The following is a 17241-nucleotide window of genomic DNA, read 5'->3' as shown; positions in this document are numbered from 1 at the left end:
ATTCTACGCCTTTCTATTCACCCTTAAACCTCCCAGCCATGTTCTTTCTAGTGTTTCCTTCCCAGAGAGGGTTAGGAAGGAAACTCATCCACCTGGCTGCTCCCTTCTTCTACATAGCTGGCCTGGTCAAATGGCTTACGTTTCCTCTGAGGCTTGAGATCTCTATTTACTGGGGGAGGTTCCAGGTTTGCAGGTAGCTCAGGCAGTGGGCTGGAGAAGCTTCCTGAGCTCATTGGGATGTAGTCATCAGAGCTGGACTCGGTTTTGAGACAAGAGATGGCACCCAGTGGGGCCATAGGCACATAGCTGTCTTCATCACTGGTTGAAGCTGTAGGACACATTGGAGAGCTTCTGCATGGCTGCAAGAGAACAGGTACAGGTTGGGAACCACAGAACAGTCATGGGAACTGCTACCAGTAGGCAGCCTCACCTACATATATGATTTCAATTGCAAATTATCCAAGAATAACTCTGAGCTTCCTTAGGAAAGTCAGACAAGCCTCTTTTTACTCAAGTTCTGCCTCTGGACTGAATTCGTGAGGTCTGTGACAACCTTCCTAGATCTCAGGCTGGAAGACAAAGGATTATGAACTGATGCAAATGCTTCAAATATAAAGTGAGGCCTTCGGTAGCAACCCCCAAGTCAGACAAGTGTCTAGACTATTAGAACCGGCAGCGTCCTTATAGAACACTACTTATTAAGTCCAGTAGTTCCCAGACAAGTACAAACCTTAAGGGGAAACTGCAATGGTCCACAGATATTCAGACTTTAGGAGAATGTATATAGGTCAGGCTATTTTTTTTGCTGTTAAAATTGAGGCTTCAAGGAACTCAAATGCCAAACTCACCAAATTTAAACTATGCCTCTTGTCTCGCTGTCTTAAGGATTGGCCTTCTACATCAGCTGGAAGAAACAAGATGGGGTGGTGAGAAATGCAGGGCTGCATCAATTTAAAGTAGGGTGCAAGATCCTATGCCCCTCAGGGCCCTGCCCTCTGCTCTGAAGAGCAGAGAAACACAACGACGTTTCTATATACAAGACGAGCTATTAAATCTAGTTGGGCAGTCAGAATAGATGGAAATCAGAGCACATTTTGAAGAAGTTTCTGTATGATAGCTTTAGTCCTCTCTAAGAGAGATAGCAAGTAATGAACAAGTACTTGTTGCATCTATTACATGAATTTTCTGAGCTTAGAGATGCTGGAAATAGAACTGGAGGTTTGAGAAGACAGAATGTGTGACACATCCCCTGTGATGATCAGGAGAACAGGGTGAACACAGAAGTGATAGCATTGCCGAGCAGCACTGAAGGCCCATTTGAGATCTGTAACCATGAACTGGTGACTGTGATTTTCTGCAACGATAGTCAGCTACTCAGGTACAGGCATGGAGGCAGAGAAAAGATGAATTAATACAGGATTAGAAACTTGTCAGATACATGTGACAAACAGTGTTGACATAAACATTGAGAATTAAGAGTTGGATGGAAAGAGATGTTCATAGAAAATGAAGTTAGTGATCAACATGGGGTTTCTGACTTTTATTGAGCTAAGAAAGAACATTAAAGACAAAACCCAAACTCATACCATCACCATTATTTAATAAAAAATATTAAAATGTTTTACAACTATATAAAATAAAAATAAATAAAAAAGAAAGAGGAGATGTCTGTAAGGCAGCAAGATATAGCAGTCTACATTCCAGTCAGATATAATTTGGGGGAATTGGCAGCTTAAAGATGGCACTAAAAACGATAGGAGCAGATGAGATTATCCAGATTGCAAGAGTTGAGAGAAGTTTAAGTATAAAACCTAGAGAATCCAGGAGCCTGGCTGGTGTAGCTCAGTGGATTGAGTGCAGGCTTGCGAACCAGACGATCACAGTTTGATTCCCAGTCAGGGCACATGCCTGGGTTGCAGGCCAGTTCCCAGCAGGGGACTCACAAGAGGCAACCATACATTGATATTTCTCTCCCTCTCTCCTTCCCTTCCCCTCTAAAGATAAATAAATAAAATCTTAAAAAAAAAAAAAACCCTAGAGAATCCCAATATTCAAACAGCAGAAAGATGAGCACTGGCTCATCCTCAGAGTGCAAACATACAGTAAGGAGGAAACCCATGGGGCACAGTGCATTTTAACTAAGGAAGAAGAGAGGCCCAACAATGGAGACGGCTGTTGACAAGTGAGGTAAGTTCTCCTAGCAAGTGGGGACCACAGCAAAATGTCCCCCATGAACTTGGATGTCAAAAGTCAGATTGTCTCTGAAAAATAAACTAAACACTCAACATCATCGACTTAGACTTCTGGCCAGGATGGAAGCATAGGTAGATACGCTTTGCTTCCTCAACCAAAAAAAAGGAAAACAACCAATTTAAAAATAAAAAATGACCAGAACTGCCAGAAAATTGAACTGTATGAAAGTCTGACAACTGAGGATTTAAAGAAGAAACATTCACTCAGACTGGTAGGAGGGGTGGAGATGGGCAGCCAGGGTGGAGAGGACGTCAAGGCAAAGCTACTGGCTGGGCACAGGAGGTGGTGGCTAGTAAACTAGGTGGTCCTACATTTGCATGCAGATAAGCCCGTAGGAACAACTGGGGAGTGAGATAGATATCACAACCCAGGGTTCCAGGATGGGAAACTAAAGCCTTAAAACCCCTGGCTATAAACAACTTTGGGGGCTGCAGCTGTGGGAGAAACTCTCAGCCTCATAGGAGATATCGTTGGAGAGACACACAGGATCCTAGAAGGTACACAAACCTACCCACCTGGGGAGAAGCACCAAAAGGAATTAATTTACTTGTAGGAAGTGGGAGAAGTGACTGAAAGTGGGGCGAGAGCTGAGCAAGTGGCATTGTTCCCTCTCTGAACCCTCCCCCACATACAGTGCCACAACACAGCAACCTGGGTTGTCCCACAATGGCAAATAACTAAGGCTTCACTCCCTACAATGTAACAGGTATGCTGAGATAAAGAAACATGGTCCAAATGAAAGAACAGATCAAAACTTCACACACACAAAAAAAACTAAGCAACAAGGAGATAGCCACCCTATCAGATGCAGAGTTCAAAACACTGGTAATCAGGACGCTCACAGAAATGATTGACTATGGTTGTAAAACAGAGAAAGAAGTGAAGGCTATGCAAACTGAAATAAAGAAAAATACACAGGGAATCAACAGTGAAGAGAAGGAAACCAGAACTGAAATCAATGATTGGGGGGGGTGGGCATGGAGAAAGGAACATTCAACCAGAACAGAATGAAGAAACAGGAATTCAAAAAACTGAGAAGAGAGCCCTGGCTGGTGTAGCTCAGTGAATTGAGCGCGGGCCTGTGAACCACACAATCACGGTTCGATTCCCAGTCAGGGCACATGCCTCGGTTGCAGGCCAGTTCCCGGCGGGGGACCCACAAGAGGCAGCCATACATTGATATTTCTCTCCTTCCCTTCCTCTCTAAAAATGGATAAATAAAGTCTTTAAAAAGAAACTGAGAAGAGGCATATGAACCTCTGGGACAATGTTAAATATTCCAACATCCAAATCATAGCGGTGCCAGAAGAAGAGGAAAAGCAAGAAATTTAAAACTTATTTGAAAAAATGATGAAAGAGCATTTCTGAAATCTCACAAAGTAAATAAAATTCTGAAAGTCCAGGAAGCTCCAACTCCCAAAGAAATTGGACCCAAGGAGAAACACATGAAAACATCATAATTAAATTAACCAGGGTTAAAGATATCGAGAGAACATTTTTTTAAATATTTTTATTTATTTATTTTTAGAGACTGGGGAAGGGAAGGAGAAAGAGTGGGAGAGAAACATCAATGTGTGGTTGCCTCTCATGTGTCCCCTACTGGGGACCTGGTCTGCAACCCAGGCATGTGCCCTGACTGGGAATCGAACCGGCGACCCTTTGCTTCACAGGCCCGTGCTCAATCCACTGAGTTTTGCCAGCCAGAGCGAGAGAACATTTTTTTAAAAGATTTTTATTTATTTATTTGTAGACAGAGGGGAAAGCAGGGGGAAAAAGTAGAAGAAACATCAGTGTGTAGTTGTCTCTTGCATGCCCCCTACTGGGGGACCTGGCCCACAACCCAGGCATGTGCCCAGACTGGGAATAAAACCAGTGACCCTTTGGTTCACAGGCCAGAACTCAATCCACTGAGCCACAAGAGCCAGAGCTAAAAGGAGAAAATCATAAAAACAGCAAGAGCAAAGGAGACAATTACCTAATAAGGAGTTCTCATAATTATATTGGCTGATTTCTCAAAAGAGGCCTTCCAGGCAAGAAGGGGCTGGAAAGAAGTATTCCAAGTCCTGAAAGGCAAGGACCTACATCCAAGATTGCTCTATCTGGTAAAGATCATTTAGAATGGAAGGGCAGATAAAGTGCTTCCCAGATAAGGTCAAGTTAAAGGAGTTCATCATCACCAAGCCCTTATTATATAAAATGTTAAAGAGACTTATCTAAGGAAAAGAAGATAAAAACTAAGAACAGTAAAATGACAACAAACTCACAACTATCAACAACTGAACCCAAAACGAAAACAAACCAAGCAAACAATTAGAACAGGAACAAAATCACAGAAATCACGATCAAATGGAGGGTTATCACGGGGGGAGAAGGGAGGGGGTGAATGGGGGGAAAGGTATAGGGAATAAGAAGCATAAGTGGAAGGTACAAAAGAGACAGGGGGAGGTTAAGAACAGTATAGGAAATGGAGAAGCCAAAGAACTTTTATGTGTGACCCATGGACATGAACTAAGGGGGGGGCTAATGCTGGTGGGAGGGAGGGTGCAGGGCAGAGGGGGATAAAGGGGAGAAAAAATATGACAACTGTAATAGCATAATGAATAAAATATTGTAAAAAATTTTTATCAGATATATGTCCCCAGGCAAGAGAAAAAAATAAAAAATTAATTGGGACTTCATCAAAGTAAAAAGTTTTTGCACAGCAAAAGAATCATCAACAAAATAAAAAGACAACCCATGGAATGGGAGAACATACTTGCCAATACATCTGATAAGGAATTAATATCCAAAATTTATGAAGTACTTACAAAACTCAAAACCAAAAAAACTAACAGCCCAATTAAAAAATGGGCAAAGGACCTGAATAGACACTTCTCCAAAGAGAACATACGAATGGCCAATAGACATACGAAAAGATGCTAAACGTCAGTACTCATCAGAGAAATACAAATTAAAACCACAATGAGATACCATCTCACACCTGTCAGAATAGCCATCAATCAATCAACAAACATCAAGTGCTGGTGAGAACGAGAACATGGAGAAAGGGGAACCCTCGTGCACTGTTGGTGGGAATGCAGACTGGTGCAGCCACTGTGGAGAATAGTATGGAGTTACCTCAAAAAATTGAAAATGGATCTGCCTTTTTACCAAACAATCCCAGTTCTGCAAATATAGCTGAAGGAACCCAAAATACTAATTTGAAAGAACATAAGCACCCCTATGTTCACTGCAGCATTATTTAAAATAGCCAAGACATGAAAGCAGCCTGTGTCCATCAGTAGATGAGTGGGGAAAACAACTATGGGGCATTTACACAATGAAATACTGGGCCGTAAAAAAGAAGAAAATTTTACCCAGTGCAACAAACAGCATGGATGGACCTGGAGGACATTATGCTAAGTGAAATAAGCCAGTCAGAGAGAAATTTCATATAATTTCACTCATATGTAGAATCTAATGAGAAGAGGAAACTAACAAGCAAAAGACTCATAGATGGAGAATAGATGACAGCTAGTGTGGAAGGGAGGTTACAGGGTTAGAGGGACTGAACCCAAAAGAAAATGGACTCATTGATATGGACGAGGTGATGATAACTGGGGGTGGGAGTATAGGTAATGGGAAAACGATAAGAAAGAGTATATATTAAAGAAAGAATGTGTATAATACATATGTATATATGTATATGTATTGATATATATATATCTATGCTTCTATGTCTCGAAGGCTGCTGAAGCACTGGTTAAAAGCTGCTCTGGAGTCACCCTGTCTAGTTTAAAATCCCTACTCCACCACTAATTAGCTGTGTGACTCGGAACATGTTACTTACGCTCTGTGTCTCAATTTCCTAACCTATAAAGTAAGACCAGTAGCAGCAGATTCTTTGTCATGACTGCTGGAGATGTTAGATGCGTTAAAGCGTGTAAAGGATTTAGTACAGTGCCTGGAACACGTAAAGTACTTAAATTTAGAAATCATTATGGATGTTGTTAGTAAAGAATATGGGACTTAAAAAAAAAAAAGAATATGGGACTTGTGTGTTTGAACACAGTCCCCAATCTCCCTTTCCATGATCAGATCCCTAGTGCTGTCACCAAGTAACATGAATACAAAGAAAACCTTGCATCGACATCAGATAGCTTAAGGACTTTATGATAGAATAACGATGGGTTCAGACTAAAGAAAGGCACCAAGAATGGACTCACGTCCATACTCCTATGAAACAGACACCTGGAGAATGAGTCTCTGCTAGAATCTCACTCTGTTGGATTTCCTGCTATCTCGCTAATAACTTCAGAGGTTTTTCTGCTATTGAATCCTTTTGCCCATGATTTCCAAATGTCATAGGGCTCTAGGCTGAGTCCTTGGTTCTTTTCTCTTCCCTGTATTCACTTTCTTGGTGACCTCATCTAGTCCTTCGAATTTACTATCTATACACTGACAACTCCCAGATTCCCAGTTCCAGCTCAGGCCTCTCATTGACCTCCAGACTCACATTTCTACTCAAATTTCTAACAACTTACTTGACATTTCCATTAGGGTATCTGGCAGGCATCTCAAACTCAACATATTCAAACATAGCTTTCTGACCTCCACCCCATCTTCCAACTTGCTCCCCTTGTCCCTTGTCCCCAATCTGTTTCTTTGGCCAAAAGCCATGAAGTCAACACTGACTCCATGCTTTCTCTACTGCACATCCCATGACTGAGGTTCTGTCTTCAAGATTTATCAAGCATCCATTTGCTTTTTAACAAATTCAAAAGCTACTGGCTACTATCCTAGTCTCAGTTACCATTATAGTTTGCCTGGATTACTATACTCATTTTCTTACTGGTTTTCCTGCTTCTATACTTGCTTCCTTCAGTCTATTGCTAACACAGCAGAGATTCTAGCAAGGCCGATATACAAATGGAAGGCTATTGCCTGTTCATGATTAGAAGAACTCAACATTGCAAGGATGTCAAATCCTCACAGGAGATCTACAGATATGATGCAATCCTCCCCAATAATGAACCTTGACCCCACTCTGCCACCAGTCACAAACACTGAATCCAGGTGAGTGTCAGTAGGGAAGGCAGAACAATCACTATGATGTGTTCCTTCTGTTTCACAGAATCCATTTTTTGTTTGAGACTCATTTTCATATTCTATTATTCTACTGGTTTGATTTATTTCACTCTCCAAAGGTTGCTTACCTACTTTTTGTTTTCCCTTTTTTGTCTACTGCTCACATGTTAGCACTTTGAGGTACTAACCTTTGACCCTCTGGGTAATCAGCATATACTCATTCACTGAGGTTATCAGAAAGAAGGAACATGTGCAGTGGTCACATCACTAGGGGTATTGGGGGAGGTCTTTGCCAATAACTCAGTTCCTCAGTCAGAATGAAAACCATATACAATTTGAAGTGAGTCTGTGTTCCTTAAATTTCTGTAATTCCATTAAAATGTAGCTTTATAGGTATCAGTGTAGGTAGGAGTGGTTGCATTTGGATGAAGAGAGGGAGAAAGGGAGAGGAAGGGAGGGAGGAAGAGTGGGGGAAGTGAGGGAAGCAGGGAGAGGGAGAGAGAAGGAGAGGAGGGGGAGAGAGAGAGAGAGAGAGAACCCCATGAAAATGAAGAGCTTTACAGAAAAAAGCAAAAGAGGGTTCCAGGAGGGCATGCCGATGGACCAAGCTGATAGGCTGGATTAGCATTATGTTGATGGTGACAGCGTGATAAAAGCAACATCACTAGTGTATCACCAGTTAGAATTTTGAAAAACCGCATCAGGCCCCGGCTGGTGTAGCTCAGTGGATTGAGAGCAGGCCTGTGAACCAAAGGATCGCAGTTTGATTCCCAGTCAGGGCACATGTCTGGGTTGCAGGCCAGTTCCCAGCAGGGGACATACAACAGGCAACCATACATTGATATTTCTCTCCCTCTCTCCTTTCCTTCCCCTCTAAAGATAAATAAATAAAATCTTAAAAAAAAAAACACATCAGGTAGGAGGATGAATGAAGCTGATGGGATCACTGAAAATAAAGGAGCTGTTCTGTTGTTCAGAGCGCACTTGTGAGAGGCAAAGAATGGAGTCAAGCAGAACTGACATGAAAGACATCACCTTCCGTACCAAGTGGGTGCTAGAGTGACTCCATACAAACACCTGGAGCTTAGTCTCAGGTGGGGAGGCCATCACATGGGCAGGGGCATGACTAAGGGACCAGGGCTCTGACTTCTTTCAGCAGCCACAGGGACCCAAATTGTTAAGAGGAGCCAGGCTTCTCCCTGTACCTGAATATTAGCATCCAACACTTACCTTTCCAGGGTCTCATGTTATCTAAGCCAGAGAGAGAGATTCTTCTTGGTGCCGCAGTGCATTCTGGCTTCTTGATACTGCTGTGCCCACTCCACAGGAGCCGCTCCTCTTGGCGCCGTTCAGAGAGATGGATTGGTTTAGGGGGGCGAGGAGGTGGCACATTGGGCACAAGGTCTAGTTTTGTTGCCCCATAGGGTAAAGAACCTTGGTTTTTATCTACCTGAATGGTGGAATTTAAGGAAGTTTCCAGCAATGGTGAGGAAAAGTGGTCCCTGTATGGCCCATTGCTATCTCTATTCCAGATCAGGGAAGCCCGAGGCCTTGCATAGTAAGGTGCCTCCTGAGATCCATTCCGAGGCCTTGCATAGTAAGGTGCCTCCTGAGATCCATTCCGAGGCCTTGCATAGTAAGGTGCCTCCTGAGATCCATTCTGACGGGTTAAGGGGTCGGCCAAGTTAACATAGTGCAGTGACTGCAGGCCATCAACAAAAACATCATCAGATGAAGTCTGTTCCAATGAACGGTCTGAGTTTGACCAGCTGTCACATCTGGTGGGTAAACTGAGGGAAGAAAAGTATGTAAATATCACTGAGAGTAGCAGGTCCCTGGCAGCTGTCTTAGGTACCACAGCGACACCGCTGATCCCCCCTTGGCAGAAATCTAAAGAAAGCTATCTCCCCGCCACAAAACCCATGCTGGCCTCATTCCCATTCCTCAAATATTACCTTTTCTTTTACTTATATAGCCACATTCCCTCTACAGCCCTCGGTCACACCAACACCTTGATGTAGTACATGATGTAGTACAACACCTTGATGTAGGGGAAGAAAATGGTTTGTAGATTTTTTTTTTCATATGAAAATGCAAGGTTAGAAATGAAAGCCACAATGCTAAAATACATGACTCATTTTGTTTAGTATATCACATACTTCATCCTTCATAGTGGTTGATAGTGATCTGTCCCCACCCTTTCAGTAGCAGGAAGAGAAGTGAGGGCAGATACACCCACGAAAACCTGCTGCAGCTAAATGAACTGATTCGGTCAGGCATAGTGAGCCCACCTCACTGGCAGACCCCGGAGAGGAGGCAGTGCGGGCACGGCAAACAGAGGAGAGTGTGTAGGAGGCCTGGCTCAGAGGGAGTTCGGTGCATAAGCATACCTGGCATGGTGCAGTCTTCCAGTCTCACAGTTGGACAGAATCAGATAATCAGGAAGTAAGGGAAACTCTGACTCACTTCTGGTTTCCTCAGTGGCTACAGTACTAGAGCTTGGGTCATCTCTTGGCAAGGAGGAGCTGACAGCATGGGCAGTGTGAAGAGAGCTGGCAGAGGACGGCTGGAGAGAGCAGGGCGTGTGAGAGAGGCTCTCCATGGAATCTGCAGGAGAAATCATTTCCCACGTTAACATTTAAGAATGGCTATAACACTCACTCACGATTTCTCAAACAGCATCTAAAGAAGCCAGATAAAAGATGCAAATTACAGCTGGTGTTTGTACCGATGGAGGAGACCACTTCCCCAAGCTATAAACAACGTCTGGGAAAGAAGGCCAATGTTCTTAAGAGTGAAGTGTTGAATCAATTAAGAGTTAAAAAAAGAAAAGAAAAAAACCCCAAGCATCCTTGGTATAAAAATCTGCAGTTACACAGTCTATACACAGCTTCTTTATGGCCCTCAGCCCCAGCCCTGCATCACTGTTTATTCATTCAACAAATACACATATACACATATATTTATGCATATCAAATACATATGTATGTGCTTACGCATGCATTTCTGCATATATGCATGTATGCATATATATCTATTTATGTCTATGTATATAGAACACCTACTTTGCACCTACTATGTGCCCAGAACTGTTCTAACTCTGCTGATACAGCCAAAAAAAAGGCTCTGCCCTTACTGTCCACCAGAAGGGATAGACAAGTAACACATAAATAAAGGATACTGTTAAAGATTGACTGTTAATGACGTATAAGGAAAAGGAAGGAAAAAAGGGGGTGTTGTGATGACTAGTACAGCCCATATTTCTCAAGGAGCATAACATTCAGAAACCCCTAATGAAGAGCCCCCTTTTATTTCCCCTCTGAATCCAGTTTGCAGGAGTCCAGAATTCCTGAGTCAAAGTGGCCCAAAAATGCCTAGGTTCAAGTCCAGGCTCTATTATCTAAGTGTTGTGACCTTGGTAAAATTACCTTTCCACTCCAGGTTTCCTTCTCTGTAAAGTAGAGATGCAAATACTAGTACTTAAGCCACAGAATCAGTCTAGGGAAGACAAACTAATATGCGAAAGCGTTTAGCAGAGCTCCTGGCCAAAGTCTGCACAGTATGCTGACTGCCTGTGGCTGCCGTAGAGAGAATCAAACGTATGTGAAAAGCCACAAGAAACCCCTTCGGGTGTGGTTCTCCAGTGAAGAGGACTCTGCCCTCACATCCTTCTAAAAACTAAGGGGAAATACAGGGAATAAAAGAGGTCATAGGGGGTTTCGGGCTTCCTCCAGCTTCATGCCAGAACTTTCCATTTCCTGCTTGCTGCCTTACTCATTCCTGTTCCTCTTTGAATATTGGGAAACATGTTATGTATCTATGTCTTAGGATAACTCCTGGATGAGGAAAGAAACAGAGGAAACATATAGCATGATACACGAATATACATCCAGTTTAGGCTGAAGGTAGGGACTGGGGTGGCAAAGAGTGGGCAGCAAAGCTTGAGACGTTGGTCAAGGAACCTCTGGCCATTTGCCATGTGAGAATACAGCCAGGGTGCCTTCACTGCCACTTTGCTAATAAACTTTATCTGTTGTAGCAAGGGTAAAGAACTCGTCAGCACTTCATTTCCTTTCATTTAAGTGCTGTCAAAGCTCAACAATGTAACTGAATAGCTTCATTTAATAAGCTTCCCTGGTTCATTTAAAAAAAAGAGAGAGCTTTGCCCTCAGGAAACACTCTCCCATGCTTACAGAGACACAACTTTGACTCTCCACCACCACCTAGCGTTTAATATAGATATTTCAGCGGCCAATGCTAAGCATACAGAAACAGTAGAAATGCTGAAGCAACTGTTGACCGTGGAATTTAGGAGTAACATTTTGTCTATCAGAGCAAGGCAAAAAGAAATCAGATGGAAAATTCCATGGTTTGAAGATAAGGGCACTCTGTCCAACAACAAAACCCATGAAGGGAAATGAATTGGAACCCTGGGTGCAATATACCTGCTTTATTACATAGAATGAGCAGTGTGTGTGTATGAGAAAGGGAGAGTGAGAATAAGAGAGAGAGAAGGAGAAAGAGCCTCATGACTCATTTGCTCCCACTGCCCAGAAATGGAACAGAGCAAACTTGGACCTAATTTCCTTTGCAGAGACCTAAAACCAATTACAGATAGGAGCCTCATGATAAGTAGCCACGTTCTATGATAAGTAGCCAAGTTCTGTCTTTCTACTACGTAGTCCTAAGCAATACAATAGATAACAGAAAAGCTGGAGTTCCAGGAATTAATGAAAGATGCTGATATTTAATATTTCTAGAAAATCAGCAGTAGCAGCACTGGGAAAATCAGAGCACCATGAGACGTCCTCACCCATGTTTTACTTTCACTGAATGCATTCTCTGTGACTTATGAGAGCAAAGGCACAGAACAGCTTTAAAGCCTTTTTGATGTTGCCTATAATGTTCAGTGCGTGCTACATGTAAACCTGAAGTCTAATACCTGGTAAAGGGCAGAAATTTCTAGTATGGTATTTGCAGGGGGAATAGTTCTGATACAAATTACCTTGCTAAAACACCCTCAGAGGTAGGCTTGCTACCGTGAATGTTTTTCCCATAGTAGCTCTCCAGTTCATGTGCTGCGTCCCAGGCCCCCTTCAGTACATAGGAACCACGACTCTGTTCTCACCTGCACCACCGTCCAGCTGGCCAAAGTTGCAGACCTGAGTGATGCTGTATACCCACACCTGCATTTCTTCCTCGGTCTTGGCCACCAGATAGAATGTACGAGAAGTAGTCTTAACAATGAACACAAAATTATTCTGAAATTCCTTCCGAACGAAGCCAGGGCCCGAATGCTTCCACACTGTACACTCGCTGAGGTCTATCACACGAATGGGCTTGCTCGAGTGTTTGTTCCTGTAGTACTCCAAGACGTCAGGGTTGCCACTCATGCGGCCCCGCCGGAGGACAAACCAGCGCTTGCGCCAGGCCTGTGGAGAAATAATTCAATAAGGAGTTACTACCAATTGCTCTTGCTTTAGAGACTCTGCTAAAAACCTATTTCACAGCAAGGACAGCAAAAAGAAGTAAATCAGCTATTTGAACAATGAAACTCAAAGTCCACCCTGTTTGGGATTAAAGTGTGCCATCTTCAAGTCTGCTTTCTTCAATGAGTATAGGATATGTCATTATCGGCGAGTGTAGTAATAGGGTTTATGCCCACAGGTTGAAGGACCAGAATTATACAATCAGTGCAGCACAGGTATATAGAATGATACAAACTTATTTATACCCGGGTCTTCAAAAAAAAAAAAAAAAAAAAAACCTTAGTAATGAAGAAGAATGCTTTTTTATCACTGTCTATCTCAGTTCCAAAGCCAGTATCATACATTAAAATCAGATGCAAATCATGAGTGCCCACCATTGTCAGTATCATCTAACATTGTTATTTAACTTCTAGAGAATTGCTCAACAAGAAAAGAAAAATCATACACAGTGGAGAGGAGATAACCCATTTAATCGCCAGAACTATGGTATAGGAGACACAATTATTGCATGTCCATTTCATGTATGAAAAAAATGAGAAATTAGCTAATGCGCTCAAGGTCACACAGCTAAGGTGCTATAGGAATGGATTTGAATTCCAGTGAGGATGAAAGGATCAGTAAGGAATGTGAAGGAAAAAAGTAAAGAGGGGTGTGTAGCCAATTCTTTAGAGATGAGTCACTGTGAAGGGGAGATCTCTGGGGTCAAGGGATTATTTTTAAAAGATTTTATTCATTTATCTTTTAGAGAGAGGGGAAGGGAGGGAGAAAGAGAGGGAGAGAATCACCAATGTGTGGTTGCCTCTCGTGCACCCCCTACTGGGAACCTGGCCTGCAACCCAGGCATGTGCCCTGACTGGGAATCGAACTGGTGACTCTTTGGTTCACAGGCCTGTGCTCAATCCACTGAGCTATATCAGTCAGGGCAAGGGATAATTTTTTAAACATGGAAGACACATGCATTTCCTCACCCTCCCCCCAGTCACAGTGTTTCTCAATCAGGGATCAAGATGACCTACAGGCCATCTAAAGACAGTTATATTTTGTTTATCATTAAGGTGGGGGGGTAGGGTGGCAGGAATTGTCTGGCTTAAAACTATCAGTTCCCTGTTGAGAAAACACTGTAACAATTGAAAGGAACTTTGTTAGTGCAATAAAGATCTTAGAAAGAGTCAAGTCTTGAGGTAAGATGATCAGGCAAAGCTTAATCTACGCTCAACAAAGAAGAGAAGGATGCTGGAAAGAAACCAGCTCTGAGACAATGGCAGACTAGAGCTACTGAGAAGGACAAGCCTCCTCAGCTTCTGACTCACCCTTGACATAAAATGTTTGCTGCTGGCAGTACCAAGAAGATGTGCAAATCCCAACAGATAAACAGATAGCTACCTTTTTGGGTATGAGACCCGGGGAAAGAAGTATTTGCAAGTGACCATAGCCATGCTATTCTAAGGAGTCCTCAGTATCTGTAAACGTCTCTTCTGTCTCCTGGAGGCAGGGAGAAAGAAAGTGAGGACTCTCCTCAAGTTCTCTATCTTTTATGTTTAGGTGCCCTTTGCTCAGTGCATGCCACCTGGCCAGCCTGCCTGGATATCATGTGCTTGCTTTATGCTGGAGAGAATTGAGCACAAAAGTAAGAGGCTGATATGGGCTTATAGCAGGGCTTTCTTCCATTGGAGAGACTCAATGTTGCAGTTGGCAAAAGCAAGTGGAGAGATTTATAGCTGTGTGGTTTGCTCTCCCGTGCAGTGGCATGTGTGACAGCAGGAAGTGCTGGATTCTGCCAGGAGGCATGGTGACCACTGGTACAGGAAGTCTCCTATATCTTCTAACTTCATTTTTGCCTGACACATTTATAAGCCCACCAGCTTTGACCAAGAGGCCAGGGGGAACGAACGGAAAGGCCACCGTTTGGAGTGTTCTCAGCTCCCTCCCTGCCCACGGAACATAAGATCTGAGACAGAATCTGATAAAGCACTGAAGAGGGGAAGGCCAATTGGCACAAAGGACCTGCAACTGTACCTCAGAATAAAAAGCCCTTTAGAATCTGTAGCAGTGGCCAGCCATCAGAAGGTGGGCAGTTGCTCCATGGTGGGCTGGGACAGAAAGGGAGGAACAGTGCCTGGCAGGTGAGCCCTGGCTTGGTTCTGCCTTTACTGCCAGTGTACAGCTCTAAGGTGATGTTTGGCCACTTAGAAGAGGGACAAAGCAGTGTGATTTAGTTCTTATATCTAAGATGAGAGAAGTAGCCCAGCCAGGTGACTTCTTTGGTTGGAGAGTCACCCCATACATCAAAATGTTGTGGGTTTGATTCTTGGTTGGGGTGCATGTGGAGACAACTGATCAATGTTTCTCTCTCTCCTCTCTCTCTCTCCCCCCCTCCCTCCTTCTCTCCCTTCGAACCTCTTTCTGCCTCTCTTTCTAAAATCAATTTTTTGCCCTGGCTGGTGTAGCTCAGTGGATTGAGCGCAGGCCTGTGAACCACATGATCGCGGTTCGATTCCCAGTCAGGGCACATGCCTGGGTTGCAGGCCAGTTCCCAGTTCCTGGCAGGGGACACACGAGAGGCAACCATACATTGATATTTCTTTCTCTCTCTCTCTCTCTCCTTTCCTTCCCCTCTAAGATAAATAAATAAAATCTTTAAAAAAATAAAATCAATTTTTTAGAGGACTTCCGCCAAGATGGAGGCATAGGTGGAAACACTGTGCCTTCTCCCACAACCAAGTTTGAATACAACAAAAGTTTTGGAGAACTAGGACACACCCAAAGACCAGAAAACGGAATTATACGGAAGTCCAACAGCTACGAACCGTTCAACGAGGACGGTAAGAGAGGTGGGGCCAGCAGCGGAGCTGGGTCGGACAGGACAGACCTAGGAGCGCAGGCAGCCCAGAACTAGTCGGGGTGTGGGGCAGACTGACCAAGGTCGCACATTCACGCACAGTGAGACGGAACACGCAGGCCCCAGGGGGTGAACCCAGTGCTGGAGGGCTGATGGCGGTGGCACACTCGCGTGCAGTGGAACGAAACGCATGGGCCTGGTGACGGTGGTGGCTGTGGTGCCGGTGGGGGTCGAGGCAGCAGGAGGCAGAGGGAAGCCATTGTCCCTCTTTGACCCCGCCCCCACATACAACGTCACAACCCAGCGACTGAGTTGCCCTGCTCTGGTGAACACCTAGGGCTCCGATCCTGCTACTTAACAGGCACGAACAGCCCAAAACATGGCGCAAGCGGAACTCAAAGTCCCAGAGCCAATAACTCTAAGTGACCAACAGATTGCCAGCCTCTCAGAAGCCCAATTTAAGACACTATTTATCAGGATGCTCACAGAACTGGTTGATTATAGTCACAAATTAGAGGAACATATGAAGGCTAAACTAATTGAAATGACGGGAGATGTCTAGGAAACCAATAGCTATGGAAAGGAAACTGGAACTCAAATCAATGGAATGGACTAGAAGGAAGAACTAAACATCCGACCAGAAAGGAATGAAGAAATGAGAATTCAAAAAAATGAGGAGAGGCTTAGGAACCTCCAGGACATCTTTAAACATTCCAACATCTGAATTATAGGGGTACCAGAAGGGGGAAAGAAACAGCCATGAGTGGAAAACGTATTTGAACAAATAATACAGGAGAACTTCCCCAGTCTGGCAAAGGAAACAGACTTCCAGGAAATCCAGGAAGCTCAGAGAGTCCCAAAGAAGTTGCACCCAAGAAGGAACACACCAAGGCACATCATCATTACATTAGCCAAGACCAAAATGAAGGAGAGAATCCTAGAAGCAGCAAGGGATAAGGGGACAGTCACCTACANAGGGGGGAGGGCGAGAATAGTGGGGGAAATTTAGAATCTAAAGAAATTGAGACACGTGGTTATAAACTAAGGGGGGGAGAATAGTGGGGGAGGGAGTGTGCGGGTGGAGGGGAATGAAGGGGGGAATAGAACAACTGTAATGGTATAATCAATAAAATATATTTTTAAAAAATAAATAAAATAAAATCAATTTTTTAAAAAACATATCCTTGGGTGAGGATTTACAAAAAAAGATGGAAGAAATAACATCATGTTTGTATGCTCATGTAGTAAATCCAGGAGGGAGAGAAAAATTAATGAGTCAGTAAATTCCTGCTGCAAAAACATGGTATTCAACAGAGTGGAGACAACAAACATGAGGAAAGGAGCTCCAGTGTCACTGTGGGTTCTGGGGCGAGGGAAGTGGAAAACCTGGGCTTCTGGCAGTGACTGAGGCAAACAGGAAAGTAAGGACCAGTCCCGGTGTTCCCTGTGACAACACAGGCCCAAGGAAGGGGCCTTGAGGATGAAAGAATGTCATGTATGCCTGCTAAGGAAAGCTTTAATAGGGGCCTGGGATACCTCAAACTTTCCAAAAGTCACTTTGGCAGGGACACGTGAAGAGGAGGGAATTAGAAA

General features: G+C 43.7%; 1 protein-coding gene across 3 annotated transcripts in view; it reads right to left on the bottom strand.

The window, feature by feature from the left end:
- GAB3 (GRB2 associated binding protein 3) overlaps positions 1-17241 on the bottom strand; it is a 105245-nt gene that overhangs the window by 38713 nt on the left and 49291 nt on the right. For all 3 annotated transcript variants that reach the window (XM_037037843.1, XM_037037842.1, XM_037037844.1), the window contains exons 2-6: positions 12449-12752; positions 9711-9927; positions 8551-9110; positions 849-904; positions 140-359 (exon numbers count right to left, since the gene is read on the bottom strand). In XM_037037843.1, coding sequence (XP_036893738.1) covers positions 140-359; positions 849-904; positions 8551-9110; positions 9711-9927; positions 12449-12752 — 1357 coding nt within the window. The remainder of the gene's footprint in view (positions 1-139; positions 360-848; positions 905-8550; positions 9111-9710; positions 9928-12448; positions 12753-17241) is intronic.

Source organism: Sturnira hondurensis, unplaced genomic scaffold, assembly GCF_014824575.4.
Source record: "Sturnira hondurensis isolate 20B ecotype Veracruz unplaced genomic scaffold, ASM1482457v3 Scaffold0023504, whole genome shotgun sequence".
NCBI classification, from domain to species: domain Eukaryota; kingdom Metazoa; phylum Chordata; class Mammalia; order Chiroptera; family Phyllostomidae; genus Sturnira; species Sturnira hondurensis.
This window is presented reverse-complemented; position numbering and strand designations above follow the sequence as displayed.